The sequence below is a fragment of the Mercurialis annua genome, linkage group LG3, assembly GCF_937616625.2.
Source record: "Mercurialis annua linkage group LG3, ddMerAnnu1.2, whole genome shotgun sequence".
NCBI lineage: Eukaryota > Viridiplantae > Streptophyta > Magnoliopsida > Malpighiales > Euphorbiaceae > Mercurialis > Mercurialis annua.
In genome coordinates this window covers 2,040,448-2,064,695 of record NC_065572.1, presented here as the reverse complement: position 1 = coordinate 2,064,695, position 24,248 = coordinate 2,040,448, and the positions used below count along the sequence as shown (strand labels likewise).

Sequence of the window (24,248 nt, the reverse complement as noted above, 5' to 3'; positions counted from 1 at the left end):
AAACCCGAAGAAACACAAAGTCTCCCACCTGAAACTCGATGTCTTTCCTCTTCGGATCTGCATAACTCTTATGCCGACTAAAAGCTGTCTCCAACCTCCGTTTTATCAACGGTACCTTCTCTGAGGTAATCTGAATAATCTCAGCACCAGACAACTTCCGCTCGCCGACCTCTTCCCAGCAGATAGGAGATCGACACTTGCGTCCGTACAGAGCCTCATAAGGTGCCATCTCAATGCTCGCATGATAACTATTGTTGTACGAAAACTCAATCAACGGCAAATGAGTATCCCAGCTACCCTGAAAATCAAGAATGCACATCCTGAGCATATCCTCCAACGTCTGAATAGTCCTCTCAGACTGACCGTCAGTCTGAGGATGAAAAGCTGTACTGAAGTCCAATCGAGAACCTAAGGACTCCTGTAACGCTTTCCAGAACCTCGAAGTGAAAACAGAACCTCTGTCAGAAACAATTGAAACCGGTACACCATGCAAACTGACAATCCTGTCGATGTACAACTGAGCCAACTTCGAAGCAGGATACGAAACCTTGATCGGAAGGAAATGAGCTGACTTGGTCATACGGTCAACTATCACCCAGATGGAATCGTACCCCTGTCGAGTACGTGGTAAACCAACAAAAAAGTCCATGGCAATCCGCTCCCACTTCCACTCTGGAATAGGTAGTGGTTGTAGATAGCCAAAAGGTCTCTGATGTTCCAGCTTCACCTGCTGGCAAGTCAGACACTTGGAAACGTACTCTGCAACATCCTTCTTCATTCCGCTCCACCAATACGTACCCTTGAGGTCATGGTACATCTTGGTAGATCCCGGATGAACACTGTAAGCTGATCTATGCGCTTCCTCCAGAATCTGGTCTCTCAAACCATCTGAATCCGGAACGCACAGTCTAGAACCAAACCTGAGAACTCCGTCAACAAAGACAAACTCGGAATTCCCATCTAGATGGATCTCATCCATAATCCGTTTCAATTGTGGATCCTCAGCTTGTAAAGCTTTAATCCTATCAATCAAAACCGGCTGCACTTGCAGATGTGCCAACAAACTCCCGTTCTGAGAAACCTGAAAACCGTAGCCCGAAGCTATCAAACCATGCCATTCTCGAACCATGGGTCTACGTCCAACCTCAGAAATATGGGCTAAGCTGCCCGAAGACTTGCGACTCAAAGCATCGGCCACCACATTAGCCTTACCAGGATGATACTGAATAGTACAGTCGTAGTCTTTCAGCAACTCTAGCCACCTCCTCTGTCTCAGATTCAACTCTCGCTGATCAAAGATGTACTTCAGACTCTTGTGATCAGTGAAGATCTCGCATGTCGCACCGTACAAGTAGTGCCTCCAGATCTTCAGAGCAAAGACCACAGCAGCTAACTCCAAGTCATGTGTAGGGTAATTCACCTCATGCTTCTTCAGCTGACGAGAAGCATAGGCGATCACTTGTCCATGTTGCATCAACACGCAACCCAAGCCAATCCGAGAAGCATCGCAGTACACAGTAAAACCCTCAATGCCAGAAGGCAACGCCAAAACAGGAGCTGTAGTCAGAATCTCCTTCAGCTTCTCGAAACTTGCCTCACACTTGTCGGTCCACTCAAACTTAACACCCTTCTGTGTCAGCTTAGTCAAAGGTGCAGATATTCGAGAGAAATCCTGCACGAACCGACGGTAGTAGCCAGCTAACCCAAGAAAACTCCTGATCTCGGTAACTGACCTCGGCCTCTGCCAATCCATCACCGCCTCAATCTTCTTCGGATCAACCTTGATCCCATCCTTCGACACCACGTGTCCTAAGAAGGTAACCTGTTCCAGCCAAAACTCGCACTTTGAGAACTTAGCATACAACTGATGCTCTCGCAAGGTCTGTAGTATAGTCCTCAAGTGATAAGCATGCTCCTCCTCACTCCGAGAATAAATCAGGATGTCATCAATAAAGACGATAACAAACTGATCCAAAAACGGCTTGAAAACCCGATTCATCGTGTCCATAAACGCTGCTGGTGCGTTAGTCAACCCAAACGACATGACCAGAAACTCGAAATGCCCATAACGCGTTCTGAAAGCAGTCTTAGGCACATCGACATCCCGAATCCGAAGTTGATGATACCCGGATCTCAAGTCAATCTTGGAGAAACACTTCGCACCCTGCAACTGATCAAACAAGTCGTCGATGCGAGGAAGAGGATATCTGTTCTTGATGGTAGCCTTATTCAACTGCCTGTAGTCGATACAAAGCCGAAAGGAACCATCCTTCTTCTTAACAAACAGAACTGGAGCACCCCATGGAGAAGTACTCGGTCTGATGAAGCCACTGTCCAGAAGTTCTTGTAACTGCTCCTTTAACTCCTTCAGCTCAGCAGGAGCCATCCGATACGGCGGTATCGAAATAAGACCAGTTCCAGGAACAACGTCAATGCAGAACTCGATATCCCGATCAGGTGGTAATCCAGGCAACTCCTCTGGAAATACGTCAGTGAACTCGTTCACTATAGGGACAGTGTTCATACTGCCCACCTCAGCATCCATGTCTCGAACCACAGCTAAGAAAGCTTGACAACCCTTACTCATCATCCGCTTTGCCTTGATCGCAGAAATCAGATTCTTCGGTGTCTCCGCCTTTTCCCCTTGAAAAGAAAAGGGTAGATCACCTGGAATCCGAAACTCAACCGACTTCCCTCGACAGTCGATCGAAGCATAATGGCGTGCCAGCCAATCCATCCCCAAAATCACGTCAAATGAAAGAACATCCAAAACAACTAAGTCAGCACGCAAATCCCTTCCATGGATAACCACGGAACACGATGGATACACAACATCCACCACCACACAGTCAGACAAAGGAGTAGAAACAGATAAAGGTTCACCCAGACTTGTTGGTGTTACACCCAACTTAGCAGCAAAACACGTAGACACAAAAGAATGGGTTGCACCCGCATCGAATAAAACAAGTGCATCTACGAAAGAGATCTGAAGAGTACCTTGCACCACTGCGTTAGATGCATGAGCATCCTGAGGAGTCAAGGCGAAAACTCTGGCCTGACCCTGACTCTGCTGCTGAGAGCTCTGCCCGGTACCATAGCTGCTAGAACCTCTACCGCCGTTGCCACGGCCTCCAAAACCACGCCCTCCAGAACCTCGGCCCCGCTGGCCACCAAAAGAAGCAGCAGGTAGAGAAAACCCTGCTGGTGCAGAGAACACTGGTCTCTGACTCTGATAGGATGGCTGAGCAACGCTAGCTGCAGACATCTGCTGCCCAGATGCCTGACACTCTCTGGCGAAGTGACCCGGCTGGCCACAAGTAAAACAACCCCCTGGTGCTAAGCGACACTCGCCTGGATGTCGACGTCTGCAGTTCTGACAGAAAGGAAAACTAGCACCTCCGCTGTTACCGCGCCCAAAACTGCGGCTGCTACCGCTGTTGCCTGAACTGTAGGTGTACGGCTGATAACTCTTCTTGACACCCCTCTTCTTGTTCTTGTACTGAGAAGGTGCCGATTGGTAGCTACCACCACCACTCTGCTGTCCAGGGCCAGAAGACTTCTTGGTCTGAGAAGGACCAGAAATATCCCCAAACTGCAGTAACGAGCTCTCCATACGCCGAGCACTGTCTACTACGTCTGTAAAATCTCTGCGTGTCTCGGTCAGCAAACTCATAAAATCGCGCCCTAAGCCTTTTATGTATCTGTTGTTCACCCTTTCCTGATCTGTCTGCAAGTCCGGCGCGAACCGACCCAACCTCACGAACTCTGTCGTATACTCGGATACTGACCTATCATCCCTAGTAAGTGAGAGCAATCTGTCTCTGTGACCCTCTGTCACTGAAAACGGCAAGAAGAAAGCTCTGATACCAAGTTTGTCACGACCCATTTTCATGAATCGTGACCGGCGCTAGGGTATGGGTATGGTTGTACCAAAACCCGTAGCTAGCCTTGCGGATAACCAACTTAGATACATTTAAAACAAAGTACCTGCAGAAAAATCACATGCTCGGGGGCAACCGAGACTTCAGCCTAATCTAGCAGTACAGATAAACAGCATATATTTAAAGTACGCTTAATCTCAAATAAACTCCAACATGGCAATATAATATAAATGCCATAACACTGTAATCATGCCACAAGCGATAAGTAATAGTTGGACCAATCCAACAACAATAGCCTAAAATATAAACGTAAGGCTAAGACATGAATAATATGAAACTACTACTGCGGTCTAAGAGTTTAAAATAGTTCGACACTTTATTTCTGAAATAAATAAAGAACCTCCGAGAATGAAGAAACGGAGATCGACCAAAGCTCAAATCATAAACCTGGAAAATTTGGGAAAACAACGGGGTCAGATTTACTGAGTAGAGTTTATATAACCATTTACATTTATTAAGTTAAAAACCTTTAAAACGTTTAATAAAACATTTTCATTATGGATTATCAATGAAACCCTAAACCACAATTCTAAATCCATTGTCGTGTCGGTGAGACGTATCTCAAAACCGATCCCCGACTATCACTTAATAAATAGTGAGCCCAGGAGACGTATCTTCCACCGGTGCCCTCACTAAGGTGAGACGTATCTCAAACCTACCTCAATACCATAATCATTACCGGTGCGCACGCAGTCCCGATGATGCCCATCGAGTAGCACGTTCCAAATCAAATCCACAATGCCGAAAACAGTTCAAAAGCTGCTTATACATATATATACAAAATAATACGTTTGCTTAATAAAGAGGTAAATAGAGATATAAACTCACTGCTTGCTAAATCCACGTGATCCTGGCAAGCAATCTAACTCTGGTTCGCTTCTGAAGTACGAACAGTCAACGGGTCACGTGCCGAATATCAGTATCCTTCTGAATTGGCTTATAAATATCGGAAACAATTAAATAACCATCACCGGTGATCAAACAGATGCACGGTTTTCCTTTCTCCAAATAAGAGGTGATATTTCCTACGAACCATGATGTATTCTTGATTTCACTTTCGGAGAATAACTCCCACTCCATCTTCTCGTCATTTAATTTGTAAAATATTAAGTCGAGTCCCCGCTTTATTTTGTGTTTATTCCTCCACGAATGCTTCAAGTCCATGTCCACTCGACGAATCTCTCCTTTATCATCCGAAATTCTTGTGACAATGCCTTGTTCATTTGATGATGGTATTTTTATAGGAGTATTTTTCCATTGACACCTTTTCATATCGTATATCTCCACGCAATTTCTTTCATCAATGCAGTAGATTTTTTCTCAGGGGACACACATAGCCAAGATGTGTTCCTTGAAATGGAGACTCGTATCCAATTGGGCATAATTTGTCCAAGAATTATCTACTTGACACCATTTCCGTAGAATAATGGTACTGGTATCAGGTTCAAGTAATAGATTAGCAACCAGTACATACTCGGGCTTGCCATCGACAACTGAAATAGAAAATCCATAAATGCGGGTGCCAGTATCAGGCATTCATATTTTCTCATTGGTCATTGGCTTAAGTAAAAACATCCTGATTTGTTTATTGTAGTTAGAGTCGGTGGCCGCCAGTAACTATCCATTCCTAAAGCATAAAGGAAGATTGGATCGATGATCGAATAAGTTTGGATCAATGCGGATCTTGTGCGTCGTTAGAGTTATAACCCGAATAAAATCCAGATGATCATGGCCATTTTTGTTCAGCATCAAAACCCAGGGTACTGTCCCTACAATGGCTGAGCTTGGTGGGCAGACTGGTGAAAGCAGTCTGAAATCCTTGCAAACCGCCGGTAATCGAATCGCATCTATCAAGTGCAGTTTTTCCATTATCAGCCAAATTATTTCCGCTGGTGCTTCTTTCCAACCTTCAAAATCATCATTACCGCCCATGTGACGTGATCTACTCTGAGAATTTTTTTTTGGCCGCCTATTTATATAGGCATATCTTCCTAGTTGTTTAGGATAACTTCTTGGTTTATAGAATCCTTTTAGAATTTGGAATAATTATCCTAATTAATTAAGGACTGTTCAGTTAGAGTCCCACGCACTGGTTACACTCAAATCGCACTCCACATCTTGATAAAATGACTAGTATATACTTTTCTTTTCTTTTTTGATATTAGACTAGTATATACTTATGGTCTCTTTTTCTTTAATTTTCTTGCAGCCCTCAAATACAATAAATTCACCAAATTTCATTTTCTAAGAGCATCTAATTTAATAATGGTCTTTATTTTAGAAAGAATAACTAAATTATTCAAAAAAAAATTATAATTTATAAAAATACGTATTAAATTCAAATATTTCTCCTCCACATAAATAACAAAAAAAATTCATCTAATACGTTTTCAATCAGAAGACGCTATGTGGCGTTCATCCTACAAGAATGTAAAATCAGCATATGGCAGCCTTTTTCTATATAAGTTTTGCAAAAATAGCATGCTTCATCAATGTCTATCAATCTGCTGTTTGAATAGATTCTCATACAAGAGGATCAAATTCCATGAAACGTCTCCTTTTCTGGGAAGACGTAATCGTCTCCAAATTTACCGAAAACGTCCAGTCTATTTTTTATTTTTATTTTTTTAATTAAAAAAATAAAGAGGTAATTAGAGGGGATATATCTATATCTATACTATATATAAAAGCACGGATGGGGGGGGGGACAGGCAAATTTACTGAATAATCCCTTTCAGTTTACTATTAAATAAAGGTTTTATAGTCATTAACTAATTAGTTATTTAATTAATTACTATTGTAATTAAAGTCCTAATTAAAATAGGTAGCTAAATTATCTCCAATTTAGTTTTTAATATGTAAAAATAACTAAATTGTCTCCAAATTTGTAGGAATACCTATCTTTTAGTTTGATTGAACTACAAAATTAGAATACTGTATTTGATCAATATATTATTATTTAAATTTCTATCTTATTATTTTTAAAGATATTATTAATAAAATTAAGTTAATTATTTAATTATACTTATTATAAAACCAAAATAAGAATAAATTCAGTATGAAAAAAAAAATTAATAACCGAATATATTATATTTACTTTTACAAAAATTCTTAACTAATTTAATATTAATTATAAATATAAAATTGATATAATTATAATAAATTTACTAATATGTTTATTGACGAGTTACGTTACGAGCCACGTGCATAGCACGTAATGCGAAACTAGTCTAATAAATATGACAATAAATAGTAAAACCCTAAATCAAATTAAATTAAACCGGTAATAAATTTGATTAACTGAACTAAATGTAAATATAATTTGTAAAATATACTAGTATAATTATAAATGAATTATTAAATCAAATCAAACCAATTATACTCACCGTAATGAAAGAGGTACATCATCTCCTTTTATCCAAAATGACGGCCTCGCTTGGTTGGAGGTAAATAGGTTAGGAAAGTTGTACTTACCAAAAAGTAGCAAATATTTTTTATTTGGTTCAATTTATACATTCTACTTCCCGGGAAGTTGGATGTTTGACTTCCCTTTGATTAGGGAAGTAACTTCCCTAACAAAACTTAAGGAAGTAGAACTTCCCTAGCACTTTTGTTGTATTTTTCTAATTTAACCTTAACTTTTTTTTCCTTTTAAATTTATATAAAAATTATCATAGAACATTTTTGTCTTTTAATTAAAAATTAGTTTCATACTTTCCAGGAAGTAAAAATCAAAACAAGCAATATTTATCAACTTGCTGAGAAGTTAACTTCACAATAACTATATTTTCCGGGAAGTTAACTTTTAACTTTCCGGAAATTGCTATAAAACGAATCAAGTGAGGCCGGAATTTTTTTCTTATAATTTCCTCTGACTCTCAGATACGACTGCGTTTCATATCGGGGACCCACATAAATAATTGCTAATTGCAAAATATGTGATTACGCACACCTGAAAGTTCCCCTAACCGCCTCCACCTCTCTACCTCCGTATCTTTCTCTCCTCACTTACTCCCCTAATAAAATATCTGAGACTAAATATATTCGCAGAGAAACAAAAGTACTGAGCGTAAACAATGGCCGTACACAGAATCGAAAAAACGGATCTATGGAAAAGCAAGGCCCGCGTATTACAGCTCCGGTTCAAAGACCGATTCCGAGTGGCGGTGGACCGTCACCGACAACGATCTCCGATATTCTCTGGATATTATTTCTCGTCGACGGTCCAGCGGTGGATCACTCGCTTCCATGAGTTTCGTCAAGGTTCTTTGCAGTCTTCTTCCGCATTTTATCGTAAAACAGGTTAGATAATCGTTCGCTCATCATTTCTTGCTTGTCTTGAGTTACTATTGTTTTTTTGTGTGTTTTTTTGCTGCACTGTTTGACCTAGTCTGGTAAATTGTTGTAAAAGATCGTTGAATTTATATGTTCACGCTATTTCCGAATGCAAAATCAGTTATTGCTATTAGTAGTTTAAATTGTAGTAGAAAAATTGATTTCTCAAGCATCTAATTGTGATTAGTTAGCATTTAATTGTGATTAGTTATCATGTAATATTGATTAGTTAGCTTCTAATTGTGATTAGTTAGCATGTAATTTTGATTAGTTAGTTTCTAATTGTGATTAGCTAGCATCTAATTGTGATTAATTATTATTTAATTAAGTTTTGAATAGTGAGTAGCTTTTTTTGTAATTCTTGCGACTACAGTTGGTAAAGAATTTGATGCTGAAGAAGAATCTTTAATTCTTCGCATGCTTCAGTCCGTTGCTGTTCCACTCATTGGAAATGTCTGTCATGTGTTTATGAATGGACTTAATCGAGTTCAGGTATACAGAAATTTTTCAGATATTTTTCTTTGCTGTTTTCTCATTAGAAATGTGTGTCGTGTATTTCAGAATGGACTAGATTATGTTCAGGTATGTAGAGATTTCCGATATTTCAGTTTTTAAAATGGCTTCCTCTGTTGTCATAGGTGTTTGGATTAGAGAAATTGCATGATCCGTTGCTTAATAGGCCCAAGAGTAAGCCTCTATTGACGGTATGCATCATTCTTGAACCATCGTAGAATATGTCTCTGTTACCTAGTTTGTTTGCGAGCTGGAGTTTCTATCTTTAAATCCTTTTATCTACGTTTATTTTGTAGGATTCCTAAACTTTTTGGTCCTTCTGCAGGTGAGCAACCATGTTGCTGCTGTAGATGATCCGTTTGTTATTGCTTCATTGCTTCCTCCAACAGTACTACTGGATGCTCAGAACATAAGATGGACTCTTTGTGCTAGTGACCGTTGTTTCCGTAATCCTGTTACTTCTGCTTTTTTTCGATCTGTCAAAGTATTGCCCGTTGATCGGGGTGAAGGAATTTATCAGAAAGTATAGCCCTGAGTTTATGTTTACATCTATTGAACTGCATACATTATTGAATACTTTAGTTGTTTTAGAATTACTTGATGTATGTGTTATTTAAGTATCTTAATGTTCCTTGCTATAAAGTCCAATATAACAAAATAATACCTCATCTATTGGCTCTAGCTCCCACACATTTGCATTGATACTCCTAACTAAGCTGAAGAATCACGTACTCAAGTCACATTTCAAACATAAATATTGGCTGCCTTTATGTAACTTTATCATTTCTTATTAGAAATGTTGCTGAGCATTGAAAATCTAAATCTGTGTCTAATAAATCAGCTCTGACTTCTTTGAGATTATGCAAAAATGTTCATTCTAATTAAATGAACAGTCGGCACTTAATCTTTTTGGTTCACTAAACTTTAAATTATGTTTTTTCAATTATTTTTGTCTTGTTGTCAATTTCTTTAACTTAAATTAAATTTATTTTCCATTTTGTGTTTTCTGCAGGGAATGGATATGGCTATTGCAAAGCTCAATAGTGGTGGATGGGTTCATATTTTCCCCGAAGGTAGTCGGTCTCGTGATGGTGGCAAAACTATGGGGTCTTCAAAAAGAGGGGTTGGGAGGTAAGGATCTAGTTTTGAATGATATCATTCTTTGTGGATGGATTAATGTATGGTGGTACTATGGCTGATTGGCTGTCAACATTCCAAAATTGATTATCAAGACATTCTCACTTTGATAGGTTGATCCTTGATGCTGATACTGTCCCTGTGGTCATTCCATTTGTTCACTTGGGGATGCAGGAAATCATGCCTATAGGAGCCAACTTCCCTCGGGTTGGCAAGACGGTATGTAGTCTATTTTATTTTGCTCTGGCAATTTATAAATTTTTTTTTTTTCATCCAATCATTTTGCTAGGTAATGATCTTGAAGCATCTGCACTTAACAAATAGAAGAGTTTCAAAGCTTTTTTTTGAACAAAAAATTGTTGAATGTGTGGGCAGGGCTCCTGCTTACCTTTTTTTTTGTATGCTCATATGACCTACACTTGTTGTAGCCACATGTTCATACATTCTCCTTCTGCATGGGTCTGATCTTACTTTTCCCTTTTTCTTACATTTTTTCAAATATATCATTTTTTCTGACCTTTCCTATCATACATTATTTGAATACGGCACATGATTAGTTACTGATATATCAATTATTCTCCTTCCGCATGTGTCTAATCTCACTTTTCCCTTTTTCTTACATTTTCTGAACCCATCATTTTTTCCGACCTTTCCTGTCATACATTATTTGAATATAGCACATGATTAGCTACGGATATATCGGCTATTCTCACTGCTGTACCTTATTAATCATTGCACATGGGTGCTGCAGGTTACGGTGCTTGTTGGTGATCCAATCCTTTTTGACGATTTGCTCAACGCAGAAGGCAAAGAGCAAGTATCAAGAGGTAAACTATACGATGCCGTTGCTTCACGAATCGGAAGTCGACTACTTGAACTGAAAATCAAAGTTGAAAGCTTAGCATTGGAACAGTCTCTGGAGCATCCATTTCCTACTGCAACAGAAAAAGCAGCTGAAATGGTGCAACGGGTTGATTGGGATTCATTTGGCATGGGAAGCCATGAGTTTACTGAAAATAACACATCAGAATCTCATCAAGTCCTACCAAACCGAAACATTAGATCTCAGCAGGAGTCCATTGCTTCTGATGAGTGTTTGAGAACGAGATCCTCCTATATCATTTCAAAGATGCACGGTTTCATGGACTCGACCGAGCTACTTGGTTTCGCAGCCAAGGGTGTTTTTACAAGCATTAGGACAAAAGAAAATAAACCTAGCTTAGAAAATTTAAGTCCATTGAGGGCCTGGAGACGATACTTGGAAGCGTATTTGCTACGACAGTGTGATATCTGCTAACCGTACTAGGAAGGCAATGTTGCTCAAAATTTTGATGTTACATTTTTGTAAATAATACAAAAGGCTTTAATAAAACGAGGTTTTTTGATTGATAGATATTATAGTGAAGATAAATTTGCTGATGAGGGCCGGCTGGCTAAATCTGTTAGTGTTAAATTGCTGATTTTTTTTTTAAATTTAGTAGTTATTGTCTTTTTAGTTTTTTGTTATCTTGAATATCTATTTTTGCATTGTTATATTTTATAAAAAAAAAGATTATTTATTACTTTCAAAATATTAATTGAAATAACAATTTATTTACACTACATGTATAATATATATTCGATGACTTGATTTTAATTTTAATTTAATCCTTTTTTTTATTTTAAAGTGGTGATACCTTTTTTCGACATATTTTTATTTTTCGTCATCTAAGATGATGGACGTGGACAATACAAGACATACACGTAACAGTGACAACTGATCTGATTCACATTTTTGTAATAAAGCTTTAAAAATACATTATTTATTTACAATATCAATAAAATGCTATGTGTATTATAATGGTCTATTTTGTTATTTTTCAAGTTATGTGTACTTTAAAGTAAAAATTAATTTCCAAAGTCTAATATTGATTCGTCAGCTGATTTGAACAGAAAACAGAGAGTTTGATTATTCATAGTGAAACCAGCTAAGCTACAAGGATTCGGTTTGTACTTTCTTTCTAGTTTTCCCAAAGGCTGAGGCAGCGAAGATCCTAAACGACATCGTTTGTCACCAATCTTGAAAACACTGAAACCTGTAGTTCCGTTGGGATGCTTAAATTCTACACTAAAACGACAACTGAAAGTCCGTCACATCTTTGATTAAAACAATTGAACGGTCTGGATCAACGGCCCCACCTATCCAACATTTAGAAATCTAACACCCCAAAAAAAACTCTCCTTTACAGATCACACCCCTCCCTCTATATTTTATTTTCAAAAAAATTCACAAACTACTCTGTTTCTTCTTCAATGTATTAAAAAATGGCAGATGAAGAAGAATACGGCGACGTCGAAGTTAGCGACGAGCAGAAAAAAGAGATCGCTAAATGGTTCCTTCTCAACTCTCCCGCCGGTGAAATTCAATTCCTCGCTAAAGGTAGCTTTATTTCTATTCATTTTCTTCACAAACAAACGCGTTTTATTTTATTATTCATGTTACTCTCTGCTGTTTTCTCTTATAGATTTAAGATCGGTTTTAAACGACGAACGAATTTTTAATGAAGCAGCAGACGAAGCATTTCCTCTTTACAACAAATCTCACATGATTTGCCTTGAATTTCCCGATAGAAGCGGCGATGTAAGCATTAGATTTTGTAGATCTGTTTTTTTTTAATTTAGTTTAGTGCACTAATTCGACTTATATTTACTGCTAGGTTATGATTACTGATTATAATGAGGTTAGTAAGAATGAGTATCTTGATCCAAGAACTGCGCAGGTTGCTATAGTTAATCATGTTAAGCAAGTAAGTTATTCTTCTAATGATTATCTGGTTGACTATTTGTAAGCTAATTAATAGACTATTCTACGTGTTTTTATATGTCTATGTTGCTAAATTGATTCAGGTTTGTACAGTGGGTAGACCTGCTTCAGATGAAGAACTTCCGTCAGCCTATATCGAGGAATTCCGGTATTTTTTATAAACTCGATTGTTAATTATTGTTGGATTATGGTAATATTGATGTTTCCTTAGTTTCCGTCATATTATTTAAATTTTGAAGAGCGTAATGTAAGTGTACTTATGTAGTTAGTTGTAGATGTATCTGAAATGTGATTGTAATGATAAAGCAATAGTTAGTTAGGTAATTAGACCCCTGATTGAGTTAGGATTATATAAGAATTTTTTGTTTAGGTTTGTGATTGAGAATCTCTTAACCTAGTTCAAGTTACAATTAACAATCTGCTTTCCGTTAATTATGGAAACCAACAACTATTCTATCTAATATAATTTGAATCAAATTTACACTGTATTTGGGAAGTCTAATAATGCCAAAATTCCATTTGTTTGAAGTTTATTTAGTCAATTTTCACCTTTATAAATATTGCAGTTTCTTCAACTCAATCCTTTCAATTAAAGAAAAGTCATTTTGAAAAAGTGAAGTTATGCTAAAGTGACTTGATTTTTTGCGAGCTGAATTGAATTCGATTCTTACAAATGATTTATTCCAAACAAGACCTTAATTGCCATAGTGATGCTGTGAAGGTCTTCCATGATAATTTTACAAGGAAATATACAATTTGTTTGTCACTTGTCTTTGCGTACCACTATCACTATGTGTGGAGATTTTAGCAGTATTATGATTTTTACATTAGCTTTTGCATGCATGCGCAATTGTCAACAATCTTTTACATTACCAGTTGTCTATGTGGCAGTTGTGCTCTTGATGCAGAAGTACTTAAATATGTTGGTGAAGCTTATCCAAAAGGAGTTTGTTCTGTTTACTGTGTTAATGGAAAAGATGTGGAGGAACCAGGATCAAATTTTGAGCTTGCCGTGGTCATCTGTGCTGTTAGACATAGTCCACAGAATTTTTGGTGCGTATTTTTAGTGAAATATTCAATATCAACAGTTATAGCTTTATTATTAGAAAGGCGTACATCCATTCATCTTCTTACCATATTCTTTTACATGTTGAACAGCAACGGAAGCTGGCGCTCAGTATGGAATATTGAGTTCAAGGATGACGTTCAAATGCTGGCAATAAGAGGAAAAATAGAGGTTCTTTGATAATCTAATTATTATGCAAGACAAGTTTAGGCTACTATTCTTTTGGCTTTTGTAAATATTGAGCTACTTTATAACGGCAGCCAATTTGTTTTTCCTCTGCTTCTTCTTCTTTAAGGTTGGTGCCCATTATTTTGAAGAGGGCAATGTTCAGTTGGATGCAAAACATGATTGTAAAGATGAAACAATATTTCAGGTTTGTATTTTCTTCACCTCTCTCTCTCCTCTTTGTTTCTAATTGTGCTGTAACTTTAGGTAATGAAAATGGAGTGTATATTATCTTTAGCATAATTCAGGATAGTGCATTTATGTTTAGGTGTTTTGATCAGTAGGGGTGTAAGATTTGATGCAATGACTAGTAAGACAAGTTGGGTTTCAGACACGCTAATAATGAACGTTCATATATGTGTGTCCTAGTTTATTCAATCAGTTTATTTATCTTGGTTCAATCTTTAAACAATGCTAGCCACATTCAATGTTGCATGGTATATCCTGCTAGATGAAGTTGAGCACTTCGTTTAGAAGTTCAGATTGTAATGCATCTTATTTCATGGATGCATGTCCTTTTTTTCTTTTTTTCATATCCAGTGAAAATTTCCCAAAGACCAGTTAATATATTCTACTGTTCTTCCAGATCACGGTGACCTTTTCCGTGTCTTTTCAGTGTTGTAGCTTCTTCTGTTTTTCAGATGATTGGTCGTTTTCGTGAAGCAAGGCAAATTTGAAAAGTTGGTTGATATTTTGTCATATTTGTGTTCAGGCCCTTGATGATTGTGCATTTTCCATAGCCAACATCATTCGCCACCATGAAACAGAATATCTTTCTTCTCTCGAGGTTTTCAACTGATCTCCTTTTTTAATTGCTAAGTATGTGGATTTTTGTGTTCCTGCTTCCTACATTAACATGTTTTTCTTGACAGGCTTCCTATTCTAATCTGCCAGATACAACTTTCAAGGTAAGTTTTATTGGCTATAGTATATTAGTGGATATTTTTTCTGGATGGCCACTGTCAATTGCTGGCTTTTAGACTTTAGACTTCATTCAATATGTGTCGAGTTAATTTTGAGTTATGATGGAACGATGCAGGATCTGCGGAGGAAACTTCCAGTTACTCGAACCCTATTCCCATGGCACAACACGTTGCAATTCAGCTTGACAAGAGATATCCAAAAGGAACTGGGAATTGGAAAAGAATAGGACAATACTAATGTATTCACCCCCGTGATGATATAAAAATTATGAGTGAGATCCCAACTTATCGGTTTGAGAAGCGCTTGGAATGTTCAAGTGAGGTGATACGGTGCCAAAATTGCATAAGACCTGCAGATATTGATCCATTCGTGCGACTTTTAAATTCTTTGATATGTTTCTATTTTCTTGATGGTAGTCATTCTGCTGTTAACCTTTTGTAATTGTTATCGCTCATTCAGTTTTGGTGTGCTGCCTTGTACTATTCAAGGCAAGTTATGTAAAGCTTTGTTAATGATATTTTTGTACCTTGTTATATGAAATCTTTGGAAGAGTTTGTTGTATCATAAAAAGAGCCTTGAAAATTGAAAGTGTTAGCAACAGTTCAGCATCATGCCTTTTTGGTCCAAACTTTATACTTTGACACCAAAAATAAATGCTCGAAACTCTTATCATAAAGATCATTCGGGAAAATTGACAAGGAAGTGAGGACAATATTCAGTCCCTAATCCATATGATTTGAACAGTTTCAGTATTATAACAGGGATTGAATGATTGATTTATGAATGGAAAATTTAGGGCTACATAAATATCAACTGAAGAGAACTGCTACAACATGCATTGCCAACCTACCTAACAAGGTGAATTCTAAAGCACGTAATTACAAAATAATGAAGTCCGATGTTGTCAGACTTAAGAAGTGAACTGTCTCCGCTTTGGGGGCATAAAATTGCCGGTGGCTGCTGACCTCTCCTCCTTGAATGGCTGAGTTGCTGGGTCTGAGAGACTCTGTATCCTTGAAACGCTGCCCTTTCCTCTCCTGGCATTAGGCCCCAACTCCTCTATCATGTATTTCCACCCATCTATGGGTCTCCTGCGGCTAAATATGTGACTCTTGATAAAACTAGCTATCTGCATTCCATTAAATAATAAGCGGTAAGAGAAGTCACCAATAAAGACGAAAGAAAGAAGTTGATGACGACAAGACATAAATTAATGCATACACAATTCCGAAACTTCCAAAATAATACATGGGAGTAGTGTTTTCTACATTCGACCTAAGCAACCAGAAGGCACATCTATTCGGTGCTTCAGAACCTTACTGTAGTTAGTCTTAAACATTGACAAACTGGAAATGACTCTACTACATGTGCAATCTTCTCTTCATTCTACAACTAGCTACGAAAAAGACTTGTAAAGACATGATAACATTGGCCTATACCTGGAATTTGCTGTATGCAATTCGACGATCAAATTCTTGGAGGAGAATGTCCTCTTCCCTTTGTGACATCTCCCATATATTCCCATCTTGTGCCTTAGATGTTGTTTCCCAACCGTCAGGCTTGCTTTTAAACTCGGAAGAGATTGGCACTCTCGAGTTATCCAAATCATTATTAGCAGCATCAAATATACTGCAATAAAAAAACTATCAATATATGAATCCATCAATGACTCAACAATCACTCACAGAATTTCACATCCACTAACATCAGCTTGAATGACCATATAATAGATACAAGATTAAAAAAAAACATAACACTAAATCATACTTGCCAGAAAACAAAACAAGTATGTTAATTCCTAAACCAAAAACAATGGAAGATCACCATTCTTTTATGATGAGGATTAGTATTTTGATGTAGCCATTGCGAGATAGGTAACACGGACACTTCATCCAATCAACGTGTCCCGTTTCGGAAACATTGCGGAAAGTCGGAAACATTGGGTCAATTGAAAGAGGAGGGGAGACAACTCAAATGCCAGCGCAAAAGAAAATAGAAAGAGTCGTGCGGACGCATGACGTTTCCGAAACGCTGCGGACGCATGACGTTTCCGAAACCTTGCAGACACGAAATTTCAATTTTTTCACATAGAAAACTTTAAAATAACACCATGTCTATGTCTAAGTGTCCCGTTTCTCGGTATTCGTGTCCGTGCTACCTATTGTAAGTACTTAAAACTCGAATTTTAGGACAAAACACAAAGTTAGCAACTTTATAAAATCAGAACATCAAACCCAAAATCCAAACACAAACAAAAAACATAAAAATCACATACTCAGAACAACTGTCAAGCAATCTATCAATTTCATCACCAGTAGAAGAACCCCCCAATTTAGCTTCATGCTGCTTTTCAATCTCTTTAACCCACAACCCAGCATGAATTCTCTGCTTCTTCAATCTATAATCCTTCTTCAAATTCTCCAAACTATACAGCTCACTACTCTCCTTCTGCTTCACATTATCTTTGTTTTTTGTCGTTTTTCTTCTCTCATTCCAATTCTCATTCATTTCCTCAACAAAAATTTTAGTCTCGGTATCTACCTCCGGCGAAAGAACTAGATTAGAGTCCGCCGTGGTTGCTGAGAAATTAACGTCGGTTTCCCACGGGTCTCTGTTTTTTGGGGTGAGAGTCTCTGGTAACCAGGCGGTTTCCCAGGCATCGTTCCACTCGTCGTCCCCATTTTTTGTGGGTTTGGTTGATAAATAGTATTTGGAATTGGTTGGTGGTTTGGATCTTTTTGCAGTGAGAGTTGCTAATCTTCGTAGAGATTGCATTTTTTTAGGCGAAATGAAAATATAGATGGGAATTAGGGTTTTACCTGTTTGGTCTAGATTAGGACTGGTTGTGCTTGAGTCGGTCAAATTTTACTATTTCTTCCTTAACCTGCAAACGATAATCTTTTGAGCCTAAAATGGAGCTCTACTCATTGAAGTGTTGTCGAGTCGTTTCGCAAACTTAGGTTTGTAAATAAACCGAGCTATTCGCAAGCAGCTCGGTGTCCGTCTCGATAAGATTTTTGTTCGTGTTTGTTCGTACTTTAAACGAATAAAACACGAAATTTAATTTTATATTCGTTTATTTACACTAGCCGAAGAATATATAACTGGTTTATGTTCACTAACAACTTGTATATGAGCTGGTTTAATTGAGATTGATTAAGAGTTTGTGAACTAGTTCGCATATGAGCTTAATAAAAAATTCATGAACCTATTTATATGAATGCTCGGTTAAAAGTTCTTGAACTGGCTCATAATTTATTAAGTATAAATCATTCTATTAATTTATTAAATTTACATAATTTTTTAACAAAGCTCTCTAATTTTGCTATATAAAAAGAAGCAAATGTTTAATTGTTTGTGCTAGTTCCTTTAGTTCGCAAATGAGTTCATCTATTGTGTTCACGAGCTCGTTCGCGAAATTATTTATTTAGCAATTAAATGAACAAACACGAGTTGAATATGACTGGACATTTAGACTATAAAATTTTAATGAACCGAAAATAAACACTTTATTTAAGACTCGAACGAAAATTAAACGAATATAAACACTTCGATCATGTAACATACCATAAACATCTCAAAGTTCGACTCGGCTCGACTTAATTACATCTCTAAAAAAACTAAAAGCAAATTATTTTAAAACATTTCAATTATACCATAAGTAACAGTTTGATATCTCTTATTTTAAAATCCTACGTAATGGTCGCTCATTTTCACTTCCGTTAACTATTAGACTCCTCTGTTAATTTCAAACAATTTGATATTTCATTTTTAATTCCGTTAATGATTTGATACCTCACTTTTAATTCTGTTAACGATTTGATACTTCAATTTAACAAAAAAAATATAATAGTTAACAAAATTAAAAATGAAAGATTATTAAATAGAATTTTTCAAGAAGTATCAAATTGTTAAGTATATCAATATTTATCTCTTCATCGCCATCCAAACAATAAGGTATCTTTCTTGTATTCTTTATTATTACTATATTGGCTTAATACATAGTTTGGCTCCTGAAATTGTACCCTTTTATCCATCTAACCTCTAAATTTAACGCCTCACCTATCGAACCTCTGAACTTGTTAAATAATCCGATTTAACCCCTAAACTTGATAAATATGTAAATATTGAACCCCTCCGTGCTACCTGTCACTTGAAATATTCTAGAAAAAATTGTGTACGGAGGGGTTCAATGTTTACGTTTTTATCAAGTTTAGGGGTCAAATCGGATTATTTGACAAGTTCAGAGGTTCGATAGGGAAAATGTTATGTTTAGGGGTTAGATGGGTAAAAGGGTCAGGGGTCAAACTATGTATTCAGCCTTACTATATTTGTGTTTTTTGTGGTTAACAGTTTATAAAATATCTAAAAGATACAAAATTGATAATATACTACTTTCTTCCTCTAAAACCTTAATTTATGACGCAAATCAATGTCATTATTAACTAATGATTCAAAAACTGTTTCTCCATTAGAATTCGTTATATTCAAAATTGAGGCGTTTGTACTGCATGTAATTTCAAGTTTTCAACTACCAACTATTAAATCCAATCTCAACGCATAATGATGAAAGAATACCCATTTGACCTAGTAAAAAGAAAGGGTTATAAAATTTAATCCTCATTTGAAATTTAATCTATTATTATAAAATTTATTATGTAAATTACCTATTATATATTTCATGTTTAAATATTTATAGAATTACATATTTTTTAACTCATTCGAAATTTCATTTATTACTCATAAAATGTAATAGTAAAAGAAATATAATAAACAAAAAATCATTCTCAGTTGAAATTACCTACTAAATATGAGATCTAAATAGAGTAAAAAATAACATATAATTATACAAATATTTAAAATAATATATAGTAGGTAAAATTTGTCATTTCAATTTGTGAAGTTAAAGTACTCATTGTGAGGTTAAAGTACTCCTTGCGAGATTTCATACTCCTTGTGAGGATATTGTACTCCATGTGAGGTTAAAGTATGTTGATGAAGGCCTCTACCGTCTGCAATGTTCAAGATAAGTTTTGATTCAGCTATAATATAGTAACAGTCGTTGGTATAATTTGTATGGAAATTTTGAGTTTTATCACTTATTGTAGTTCTCATTATCTTTCAGGATTATATCATCCGAAGTTGCAAAGACATTGGAATAAGTCGAGAAAGATATTTCATCAATAATAGAAGTCATGATTTTATACCGTTCGCTTATTTTACATATGTTAAGCGAATGTGTACTTGGATGGCCCATGAAGTGGCTAAAAAGTCCTTAAAGCCTCCTTTTTAGGAGTTATTATTGTAATTTCTATTTAATAGTTCTCTCAAACATTATGTACTTCTATTTACCGAAATTAATACAATTGCTATTTTGTCAAAAAAAAATTATATGATATAATATATATGTGGTGTCTTAGAGTAATTTGCTCAAAAACTAATAGCAATACACGTATATATTATCAGAGAGATAATTACATCCTTCCGATGTCGTCCAGCGGTTAGGATATCTGGCTTTCACCCAGGAGACCCGGGTTCGATTCCCGGCATCGGAACTTTTTGTATTTTGTCGCACAATTTGAACTTGCCAAACGACAACAACACTTCAATACGGTGGCTGAATTAGGTTTTGTTCAGTGGAGCTTCATTTTTCACTTAAATGCTAACTAATTTCTAGGGTTTCTGTTTTTTTATCGCTTGCAGAAAAAAATGGTGAAATGAAGATTATCATCGTGTCCTGGATGAGGTTATTTTTCAATCTCGTAAACCCTAATACCAATTTATATCGTATTTGCTGACTTGCTTTGTTCACTGGTTGGTTCACGGAATGAAATAGTTATTCTTTACTTTTTGGTATGAGTGTTTAATACACAAAATCTCGGAATAGCAATTCCATAGAATAACACTATTTCATGAACCAAATCAAAGAATAAGCATTTTATACGGAATAGCTATTTCATTCCGCAATTATTTTAAATATGGCCTGTGTTGAGCTCTGGAATGATGATGCTTAGCCAAATCAGACACGGATGTGCTCCACAAACGGCATTGTCTTCAATGCTTGTGTTATTTGGTCTCTTTTGTGACCTAGACCAATCATTAGATGCCCTAGTGTTGAAGTGCATCCTCTGGTGATAATTTAGAGATAGGTTACTGCCTGACCAGAGTTATATGTTTATTCGGTAAAATACTATGGTCGACAAAGTTTAATTTTACTGATTCCGTCAGTTGTTAGTAGTTAGTGTTAGATGTTAAATTAGAGTGAAACCACTTGGCCTGCCCTACTGAGACTCGAAACCAAGACTGAATGTACTTGGAGAGCCTAGCCACTTGGGCTAGGCCTCACCGGCGTTGAATTTTTACTTTGCGCAGACGTAAATGGAAGTGTTATTAGTGAGATTGGTTGACAATATTGCCTTTTCTTGCGTTTGTAAGGGTTAATTTAACGTTAAAAAGTATCTTGCTTATTAGGATTGAGGAGGTAGAGAGTACATTTGGACTAGTGTTCTTCATAATCACTTTTGTTGTGTTGCTCTACCTTCATTGTTGTCTGGCTATCCTCCCTTGTTTTGAAATTGCTAATGTGGGCTAGTTTTCCAGCTATCTATTGTGTTTGCTCTTATTTTTAGAATTAAATGAGTGTTGTAATTCAATTTTATTCCTATTGTTTGGACTTGATATTCTGACATAAGCAAGATCTGCTCAGGTATGGTCTTCTGCCTATATTATGGTTATTTTAATCGAGGAGACGTGTCTTCTTCCATTCAAGTGTTCTAATGATATGAAAAGAATACTAGGAATCTAATAAATATGTGCACATATCTAGTATCGAGTTATATGCATTCCTTGGGGTAACCTTAGCCAATCCATCTTATTTTTTTCGGAATGGGCCATGAAAGGGGAAGAAGGTGCTGGTGGGAGGCAAGCAAAGGGTATTGCGTGTGGTACGGATGACATGGCCAAAGGCGTAGAAGGAGGGACTGTTGGCATTGGCAAGAGTGGTGCCAACAGAGGTACTGCCCCTGTCATTTCTGTTGTGGATGAGTATAGAACAAAGTAGAATTTTGATTTCTAACAAAGTGATTTATTTCGTTACAAATATCTTTCCTTGTGAATTTAATTGCATTGTCAATCTTCTTCACAGTTGATACTGTAAAACACGACACCTCATTTGTTACCATGGAAAGAAGCTGGGTTCTTGCGGAATGATGTTAACCTTTGCATTTTCCTAAGATAGTGTTCAATTCTTTGTCATTTTATAACAAAATGTAGCAATGATGGAGCAGGAAGTTTCATGCTTTTTGTTTCTATTTGAGCAAATGTTCATTCTTTGAAGGCGTGCTCGAGGTTAATCAAAATATACAGCATTCGGGACCAGATATGATTGTTGATTCCTCGGGACCAAGTTTTAGGTAAATTATTTCAATTGATATAAACATATTTACCCTTGATGCAGACATGCAGTAGATGAGAATTGTGCAGGAAAAGGTTTGGCCTAATTGTTGATTTTAACTGTTTACCAGCTTCTGGATGTAAAATAAAATGAACATCTTTCAACTTTGAAGCATTACTGATTATAATACCACTTTTCAGGACATGAAATGAAGTAGCATCCCCCAAGATTTTTGAACTAATTAGAGCTGGTACGCTTGGATTTGCATTGCTGCAGAGGAGTGAAAAAGAGGAATACTTGTACAAATGATAATTTTTTTTAAGATTTGGGCTTAACTGTAACACAATCTCAAATGTTTCTTCTATTTAGTTATGAATTAAGTGCAGTATATTTATGATCTCCTTTTAATTATTCACTTTTGCATTTTCTTTTAAGTTTTAACAATTTGCTAGAGTTTTGTATTCATAATTTTTGTTCAGAGGGGAAATGGTAAACGGACAATTAGTTTGTGAAGAAAATAGCAAATGAACCGAATTAGATAAATAATTGGTTTGGTTCAGTTTGGTTTCCAGTTTTATAGAAACACAAGAATATTTTTTCTATAAATTAATAGGAAATATACTTTATCAGAAATTTATTTAACACATAGAATGTATTGTATATTTTAACTAAATTTTATTTTTGGCCAAAGATAGAATCTATTGATGTAGATTAAAATAGAAATAGTGATTTCCATAAAATAAGAAGAAACAATCAAAGATATAAGTAAAAAATTAATTGAACAAAAGAAACATTTAAAATATGGATCTTGCTAAAGGTGTTGTCTTAACTCTCAATAATGAACAAAATTTTGTTGGTGCAAATGATTTGATTTAGCTCTTTTCGATTTCACCGATAATTTATTTGATTCATTGAAATATAGTATTTTCTGATTCATCATCGATTTCAAGAAAATAGGTCATAATATAACCAACTGGACCAGAGCGAGCTGACAACCATGGTAATATCTCAAAAAATAAGCCGTATGAATAAAATTATTATTTTATTAAATAAAATTAATTTATGGAACTTACTCATATTTTTACAATTGAATTTACAATTCTTCAACAAATATTCGTTTTTGTATTTTCATAACATTTAAAACTAGTTATGAACGATATTTAATATAAATATATTATAATTGATATGAAATATACAATAATAAAAATAGAATATATTTAAATTAATATAACATATTAAATAAAAAAATGTTTTTATTGGGTTTAAAAAGAACAAGAGAGGAGATAATTGATTTTAATTTATGAAGTTATGAATTAAATTGCTAAAGTAAACTAAATTAAATAATATGAGGTCGAACTATACATTCAAGGTCGGAATGAGTTTTTTCCTTTGATTTTTGACAGCGGTTATTAAATTATAGTATACTGATATTTTCAACATACTAGTTTCGCATTACGTGCTATGCACGTGGCTCGTAACGTAACTCGTAAATGGACATATTAGTAAATTTATTATAATTATATCAATTTTTTATTTATAATTATTATTAAATTAGTTAAGAATTTTTCCATACTGAATTTATTCTTCTTTTAATTTTATAATAATCATAATTAAATAATTAACTTAATTTTATTAATAATATCTTTAAAAATAATAAGATATAAATTTAAATAATAATATATTGACAAAATACAATATTTTAATTTTGTAGTTCAATCAAACTAAAAGATAGGTATTCCTACTAATTTGGAGACAATTTAGTTATTGTTTACATACTAAAAACCACATTGGAGATAATTTAGCTATCTATTTTAATTAGGACTTTAATTACAATAGTAATTAATTAAATAATTAATTAGTTAATGACTATAAAACCTTTATTTAGTAGTAAACTGAAAAGGATTATTCAGT

The 24,248-nt window shown here is 35.7% G+C and overlaps 3 protein-coding genes, 2 long non-coding RNA genes and 2 other non-coding genes across 11 annotated transcripts; 5 read left to right on the top strand and 2 right to left on the bottom strand.

The window, feature by feature from the left end:
* Window positions 1-4,204: 4,204 nt before the first annotated feature.
* On the bottom strand, window positions 4,205-4,837 carry LOC126671831 (uncharacterized). Its single transcript, XR_007639141.1, has 2 exons — window positions 4,770-4,837; window positions 4,205-4,328 (listed from the first exon to the last, which is right to left on the bottom strand). It is a non-coding gene; the product is annotated as an uncharacterized LOC126671831 (long non-coding RNA).
* A 3,061-nt stretch (window positions 4,838-7,898) lies between these two features.
* Window positions 7,899-11,317, top strand: LOC126675179 (uncharacterized). The gene is made up of 7 exons (XM_050369781.1): window positions 7,899-8,243; window positions 8,650-8,768; window positions 8,915-8,980; window positions 9,115-9,312; window positions 9,802-9,920; window positions 10,040-10,145; window positions 10,678-11,317. The coding sequence occupies exons 1-7, from the start codon at window positions 8,018-8,020 to the stop codon at window positions 11,221-11,223; spliced, it is 1,380 nt and encodes a 459-aa protein (XP_050225738.1). The 5' UTR covers window positions 7,899-8,017; the 3' UTR covers window positions 11,224-11,317.
* Window positions 11,318-12,154: 837 nt separating this feature from the next.
* LOC126673530 (F-actin-capping protein subunit alpha) lies at window positions 12,155-15,555 on the top strand. The gene is made up of 10 exons (XM_050367707.2): window positions 12,155-12,345; window positions 12,431-12,546; window positions 12,623-12,712; window positions 12,813-12,877; window positions 13,621-13,782; window positions 13,888-13,966; window positions 14,091-14,168; window positions 14,733-14,807; window positions 14,893-14,928; window positions 15,060-15,555. The coding sequence occupies exons 1-10, from the start codon at window positions 12,231-12,233 to the stop codon at window positions 15,168-15,170; spliced, it is 927 nt and encodes a 308-aa protein (XP_050223664.1). The 5' UTR covers window positions 12,155-12,230; the 3' UTR covers window positions 15,171-15,555.
* Window positions 15,556-15,694: 139 nt separating this feature from the next.
* Window positions 15,695-17,910, bottom strand: LOC126673531 (protein GAMETE CELL DEFECTIVE 1, mitochondrial). The gene is made up of 3 exons (XM_050367708.2): window positions 17,220-17,910; window positions 16,384-16,573; window positions 15,695-16,073 (listed from the first exon to the last, which is right to left on the bottom strand). Exons 1-3 carry the CDS (start codon window positions 17,717-17,719, stop codon window positions 15,855-15,857), a joined length of 909 nt encoding a protein of 302 aa, XP_050223665.1. The 5' UTR covers window positions 17,720-17,910; the 3' UTR covers window positions 15,695-15,854.
* Window positions 17,911-20,407: 2,497 nt separating this feature from the next.
* On the top strand, window positions 20,408-22,771 carry LOC126671295 (uncharacterized). 5 transcript variants are annotated; one of them, XR_008790499.1, is made up of 3 exons: window positions 20,408-20,557; window positions 20,648-22,356; window positions 22,538-22,771. It is a non-coding gene; the product is annotated as an uncharacterized LOC126671295 (long non-coding RNA). The 5 variants fall into 5 exon arrangements; XR_008790500.1 differs by having other exon boundaries at window positions 20,408-20,690; window positions 21,416-22,356; XR_008790497.1 differs by having other exon boundaries at window positions 20,408-21,957; window positions 22,089-22,356.
* On the top strand, window positions 20,428-20,499 carry TRNAE-UUC (transfer RNA glutamic acid (anticodon UUC)). The gene has a single exon. It is a non-coding gene; the product is annotated as a tRNA-Glu (tRNA).
* LOC126676058 (small nucleolar RNA snoR127) lies at window positions 20,940-21,110 on the top strand. Its single transcript, XR_007640232.1, has one exon. It is a non-coding gene; the product is annotated as a small nucleolar RNA snoR127 (small nucleolar RNA).
* Window positions 22,772-24,248: the final 1,477 nt, after the last annotated feature.

Coding starts and splice junctions, on each gene's coding strand:
- LOC126673530 (XM_050367707.2), top strand. CDS start 12,231: ATGGCAGATGAAGAAGAATACGGCGACGTCGAAGTTAGCGACGAGCAG. Junction 12,713..12,812: donor TAGTTAATCATGTTAAGCAA/GTAAGTTATTCT, acceptor AAATTGATTCAG/GTTTGTACAGTGGGTAGACC. Junction 13,783..13,887: donor CATAGTCCACAGAATTTTTG/GTGCGTATTTTT, acceptor CATGTTGAACAG/CAACGGAAGCTGGCGCTCAG.
- LOC126675179 (XM_050369781.1), top strand. CDS start 8,018: ATGGCCGTACACAGAATCGAAAAAACGGATCTATGGAAAAGCAAGGCC. Junction 8,981..9,114: donor AGAGTAAGCCTCTATTGACG/GTATGCATCATT, acceptor GTCCTTCTGCAG/GTGAGCAACCATGTTGCTGC. Junction 9,313..9,801: donor GTGAAGGAATTTATCAGAAA/GTATAGCCCTGA, acceptor TGTTTTCTGCAG/GGAATGGATATGGCTATTGC.
- LOC126673531 (XM_050367708.2), bottom strand. CDS start 17,719: ATGCAATCTCTACGAAGATTAGCAACTCTCACTGCAAAAAGATCCAAA. Junction 16,574..17,219: donor TTGCTTGACAGTTGTTCTGA/GTATGTGATTTT, acceptor TTTTTATTGCAG/TATATTTGATGCTGCTAATA. Junction 16,074..16,383: donor TTGCATACAGCAAATTCCAG/GTATAGGCCAAT, acceptor AATGGAATGCAG/ATAGCTAGTTTTATCAAGAG.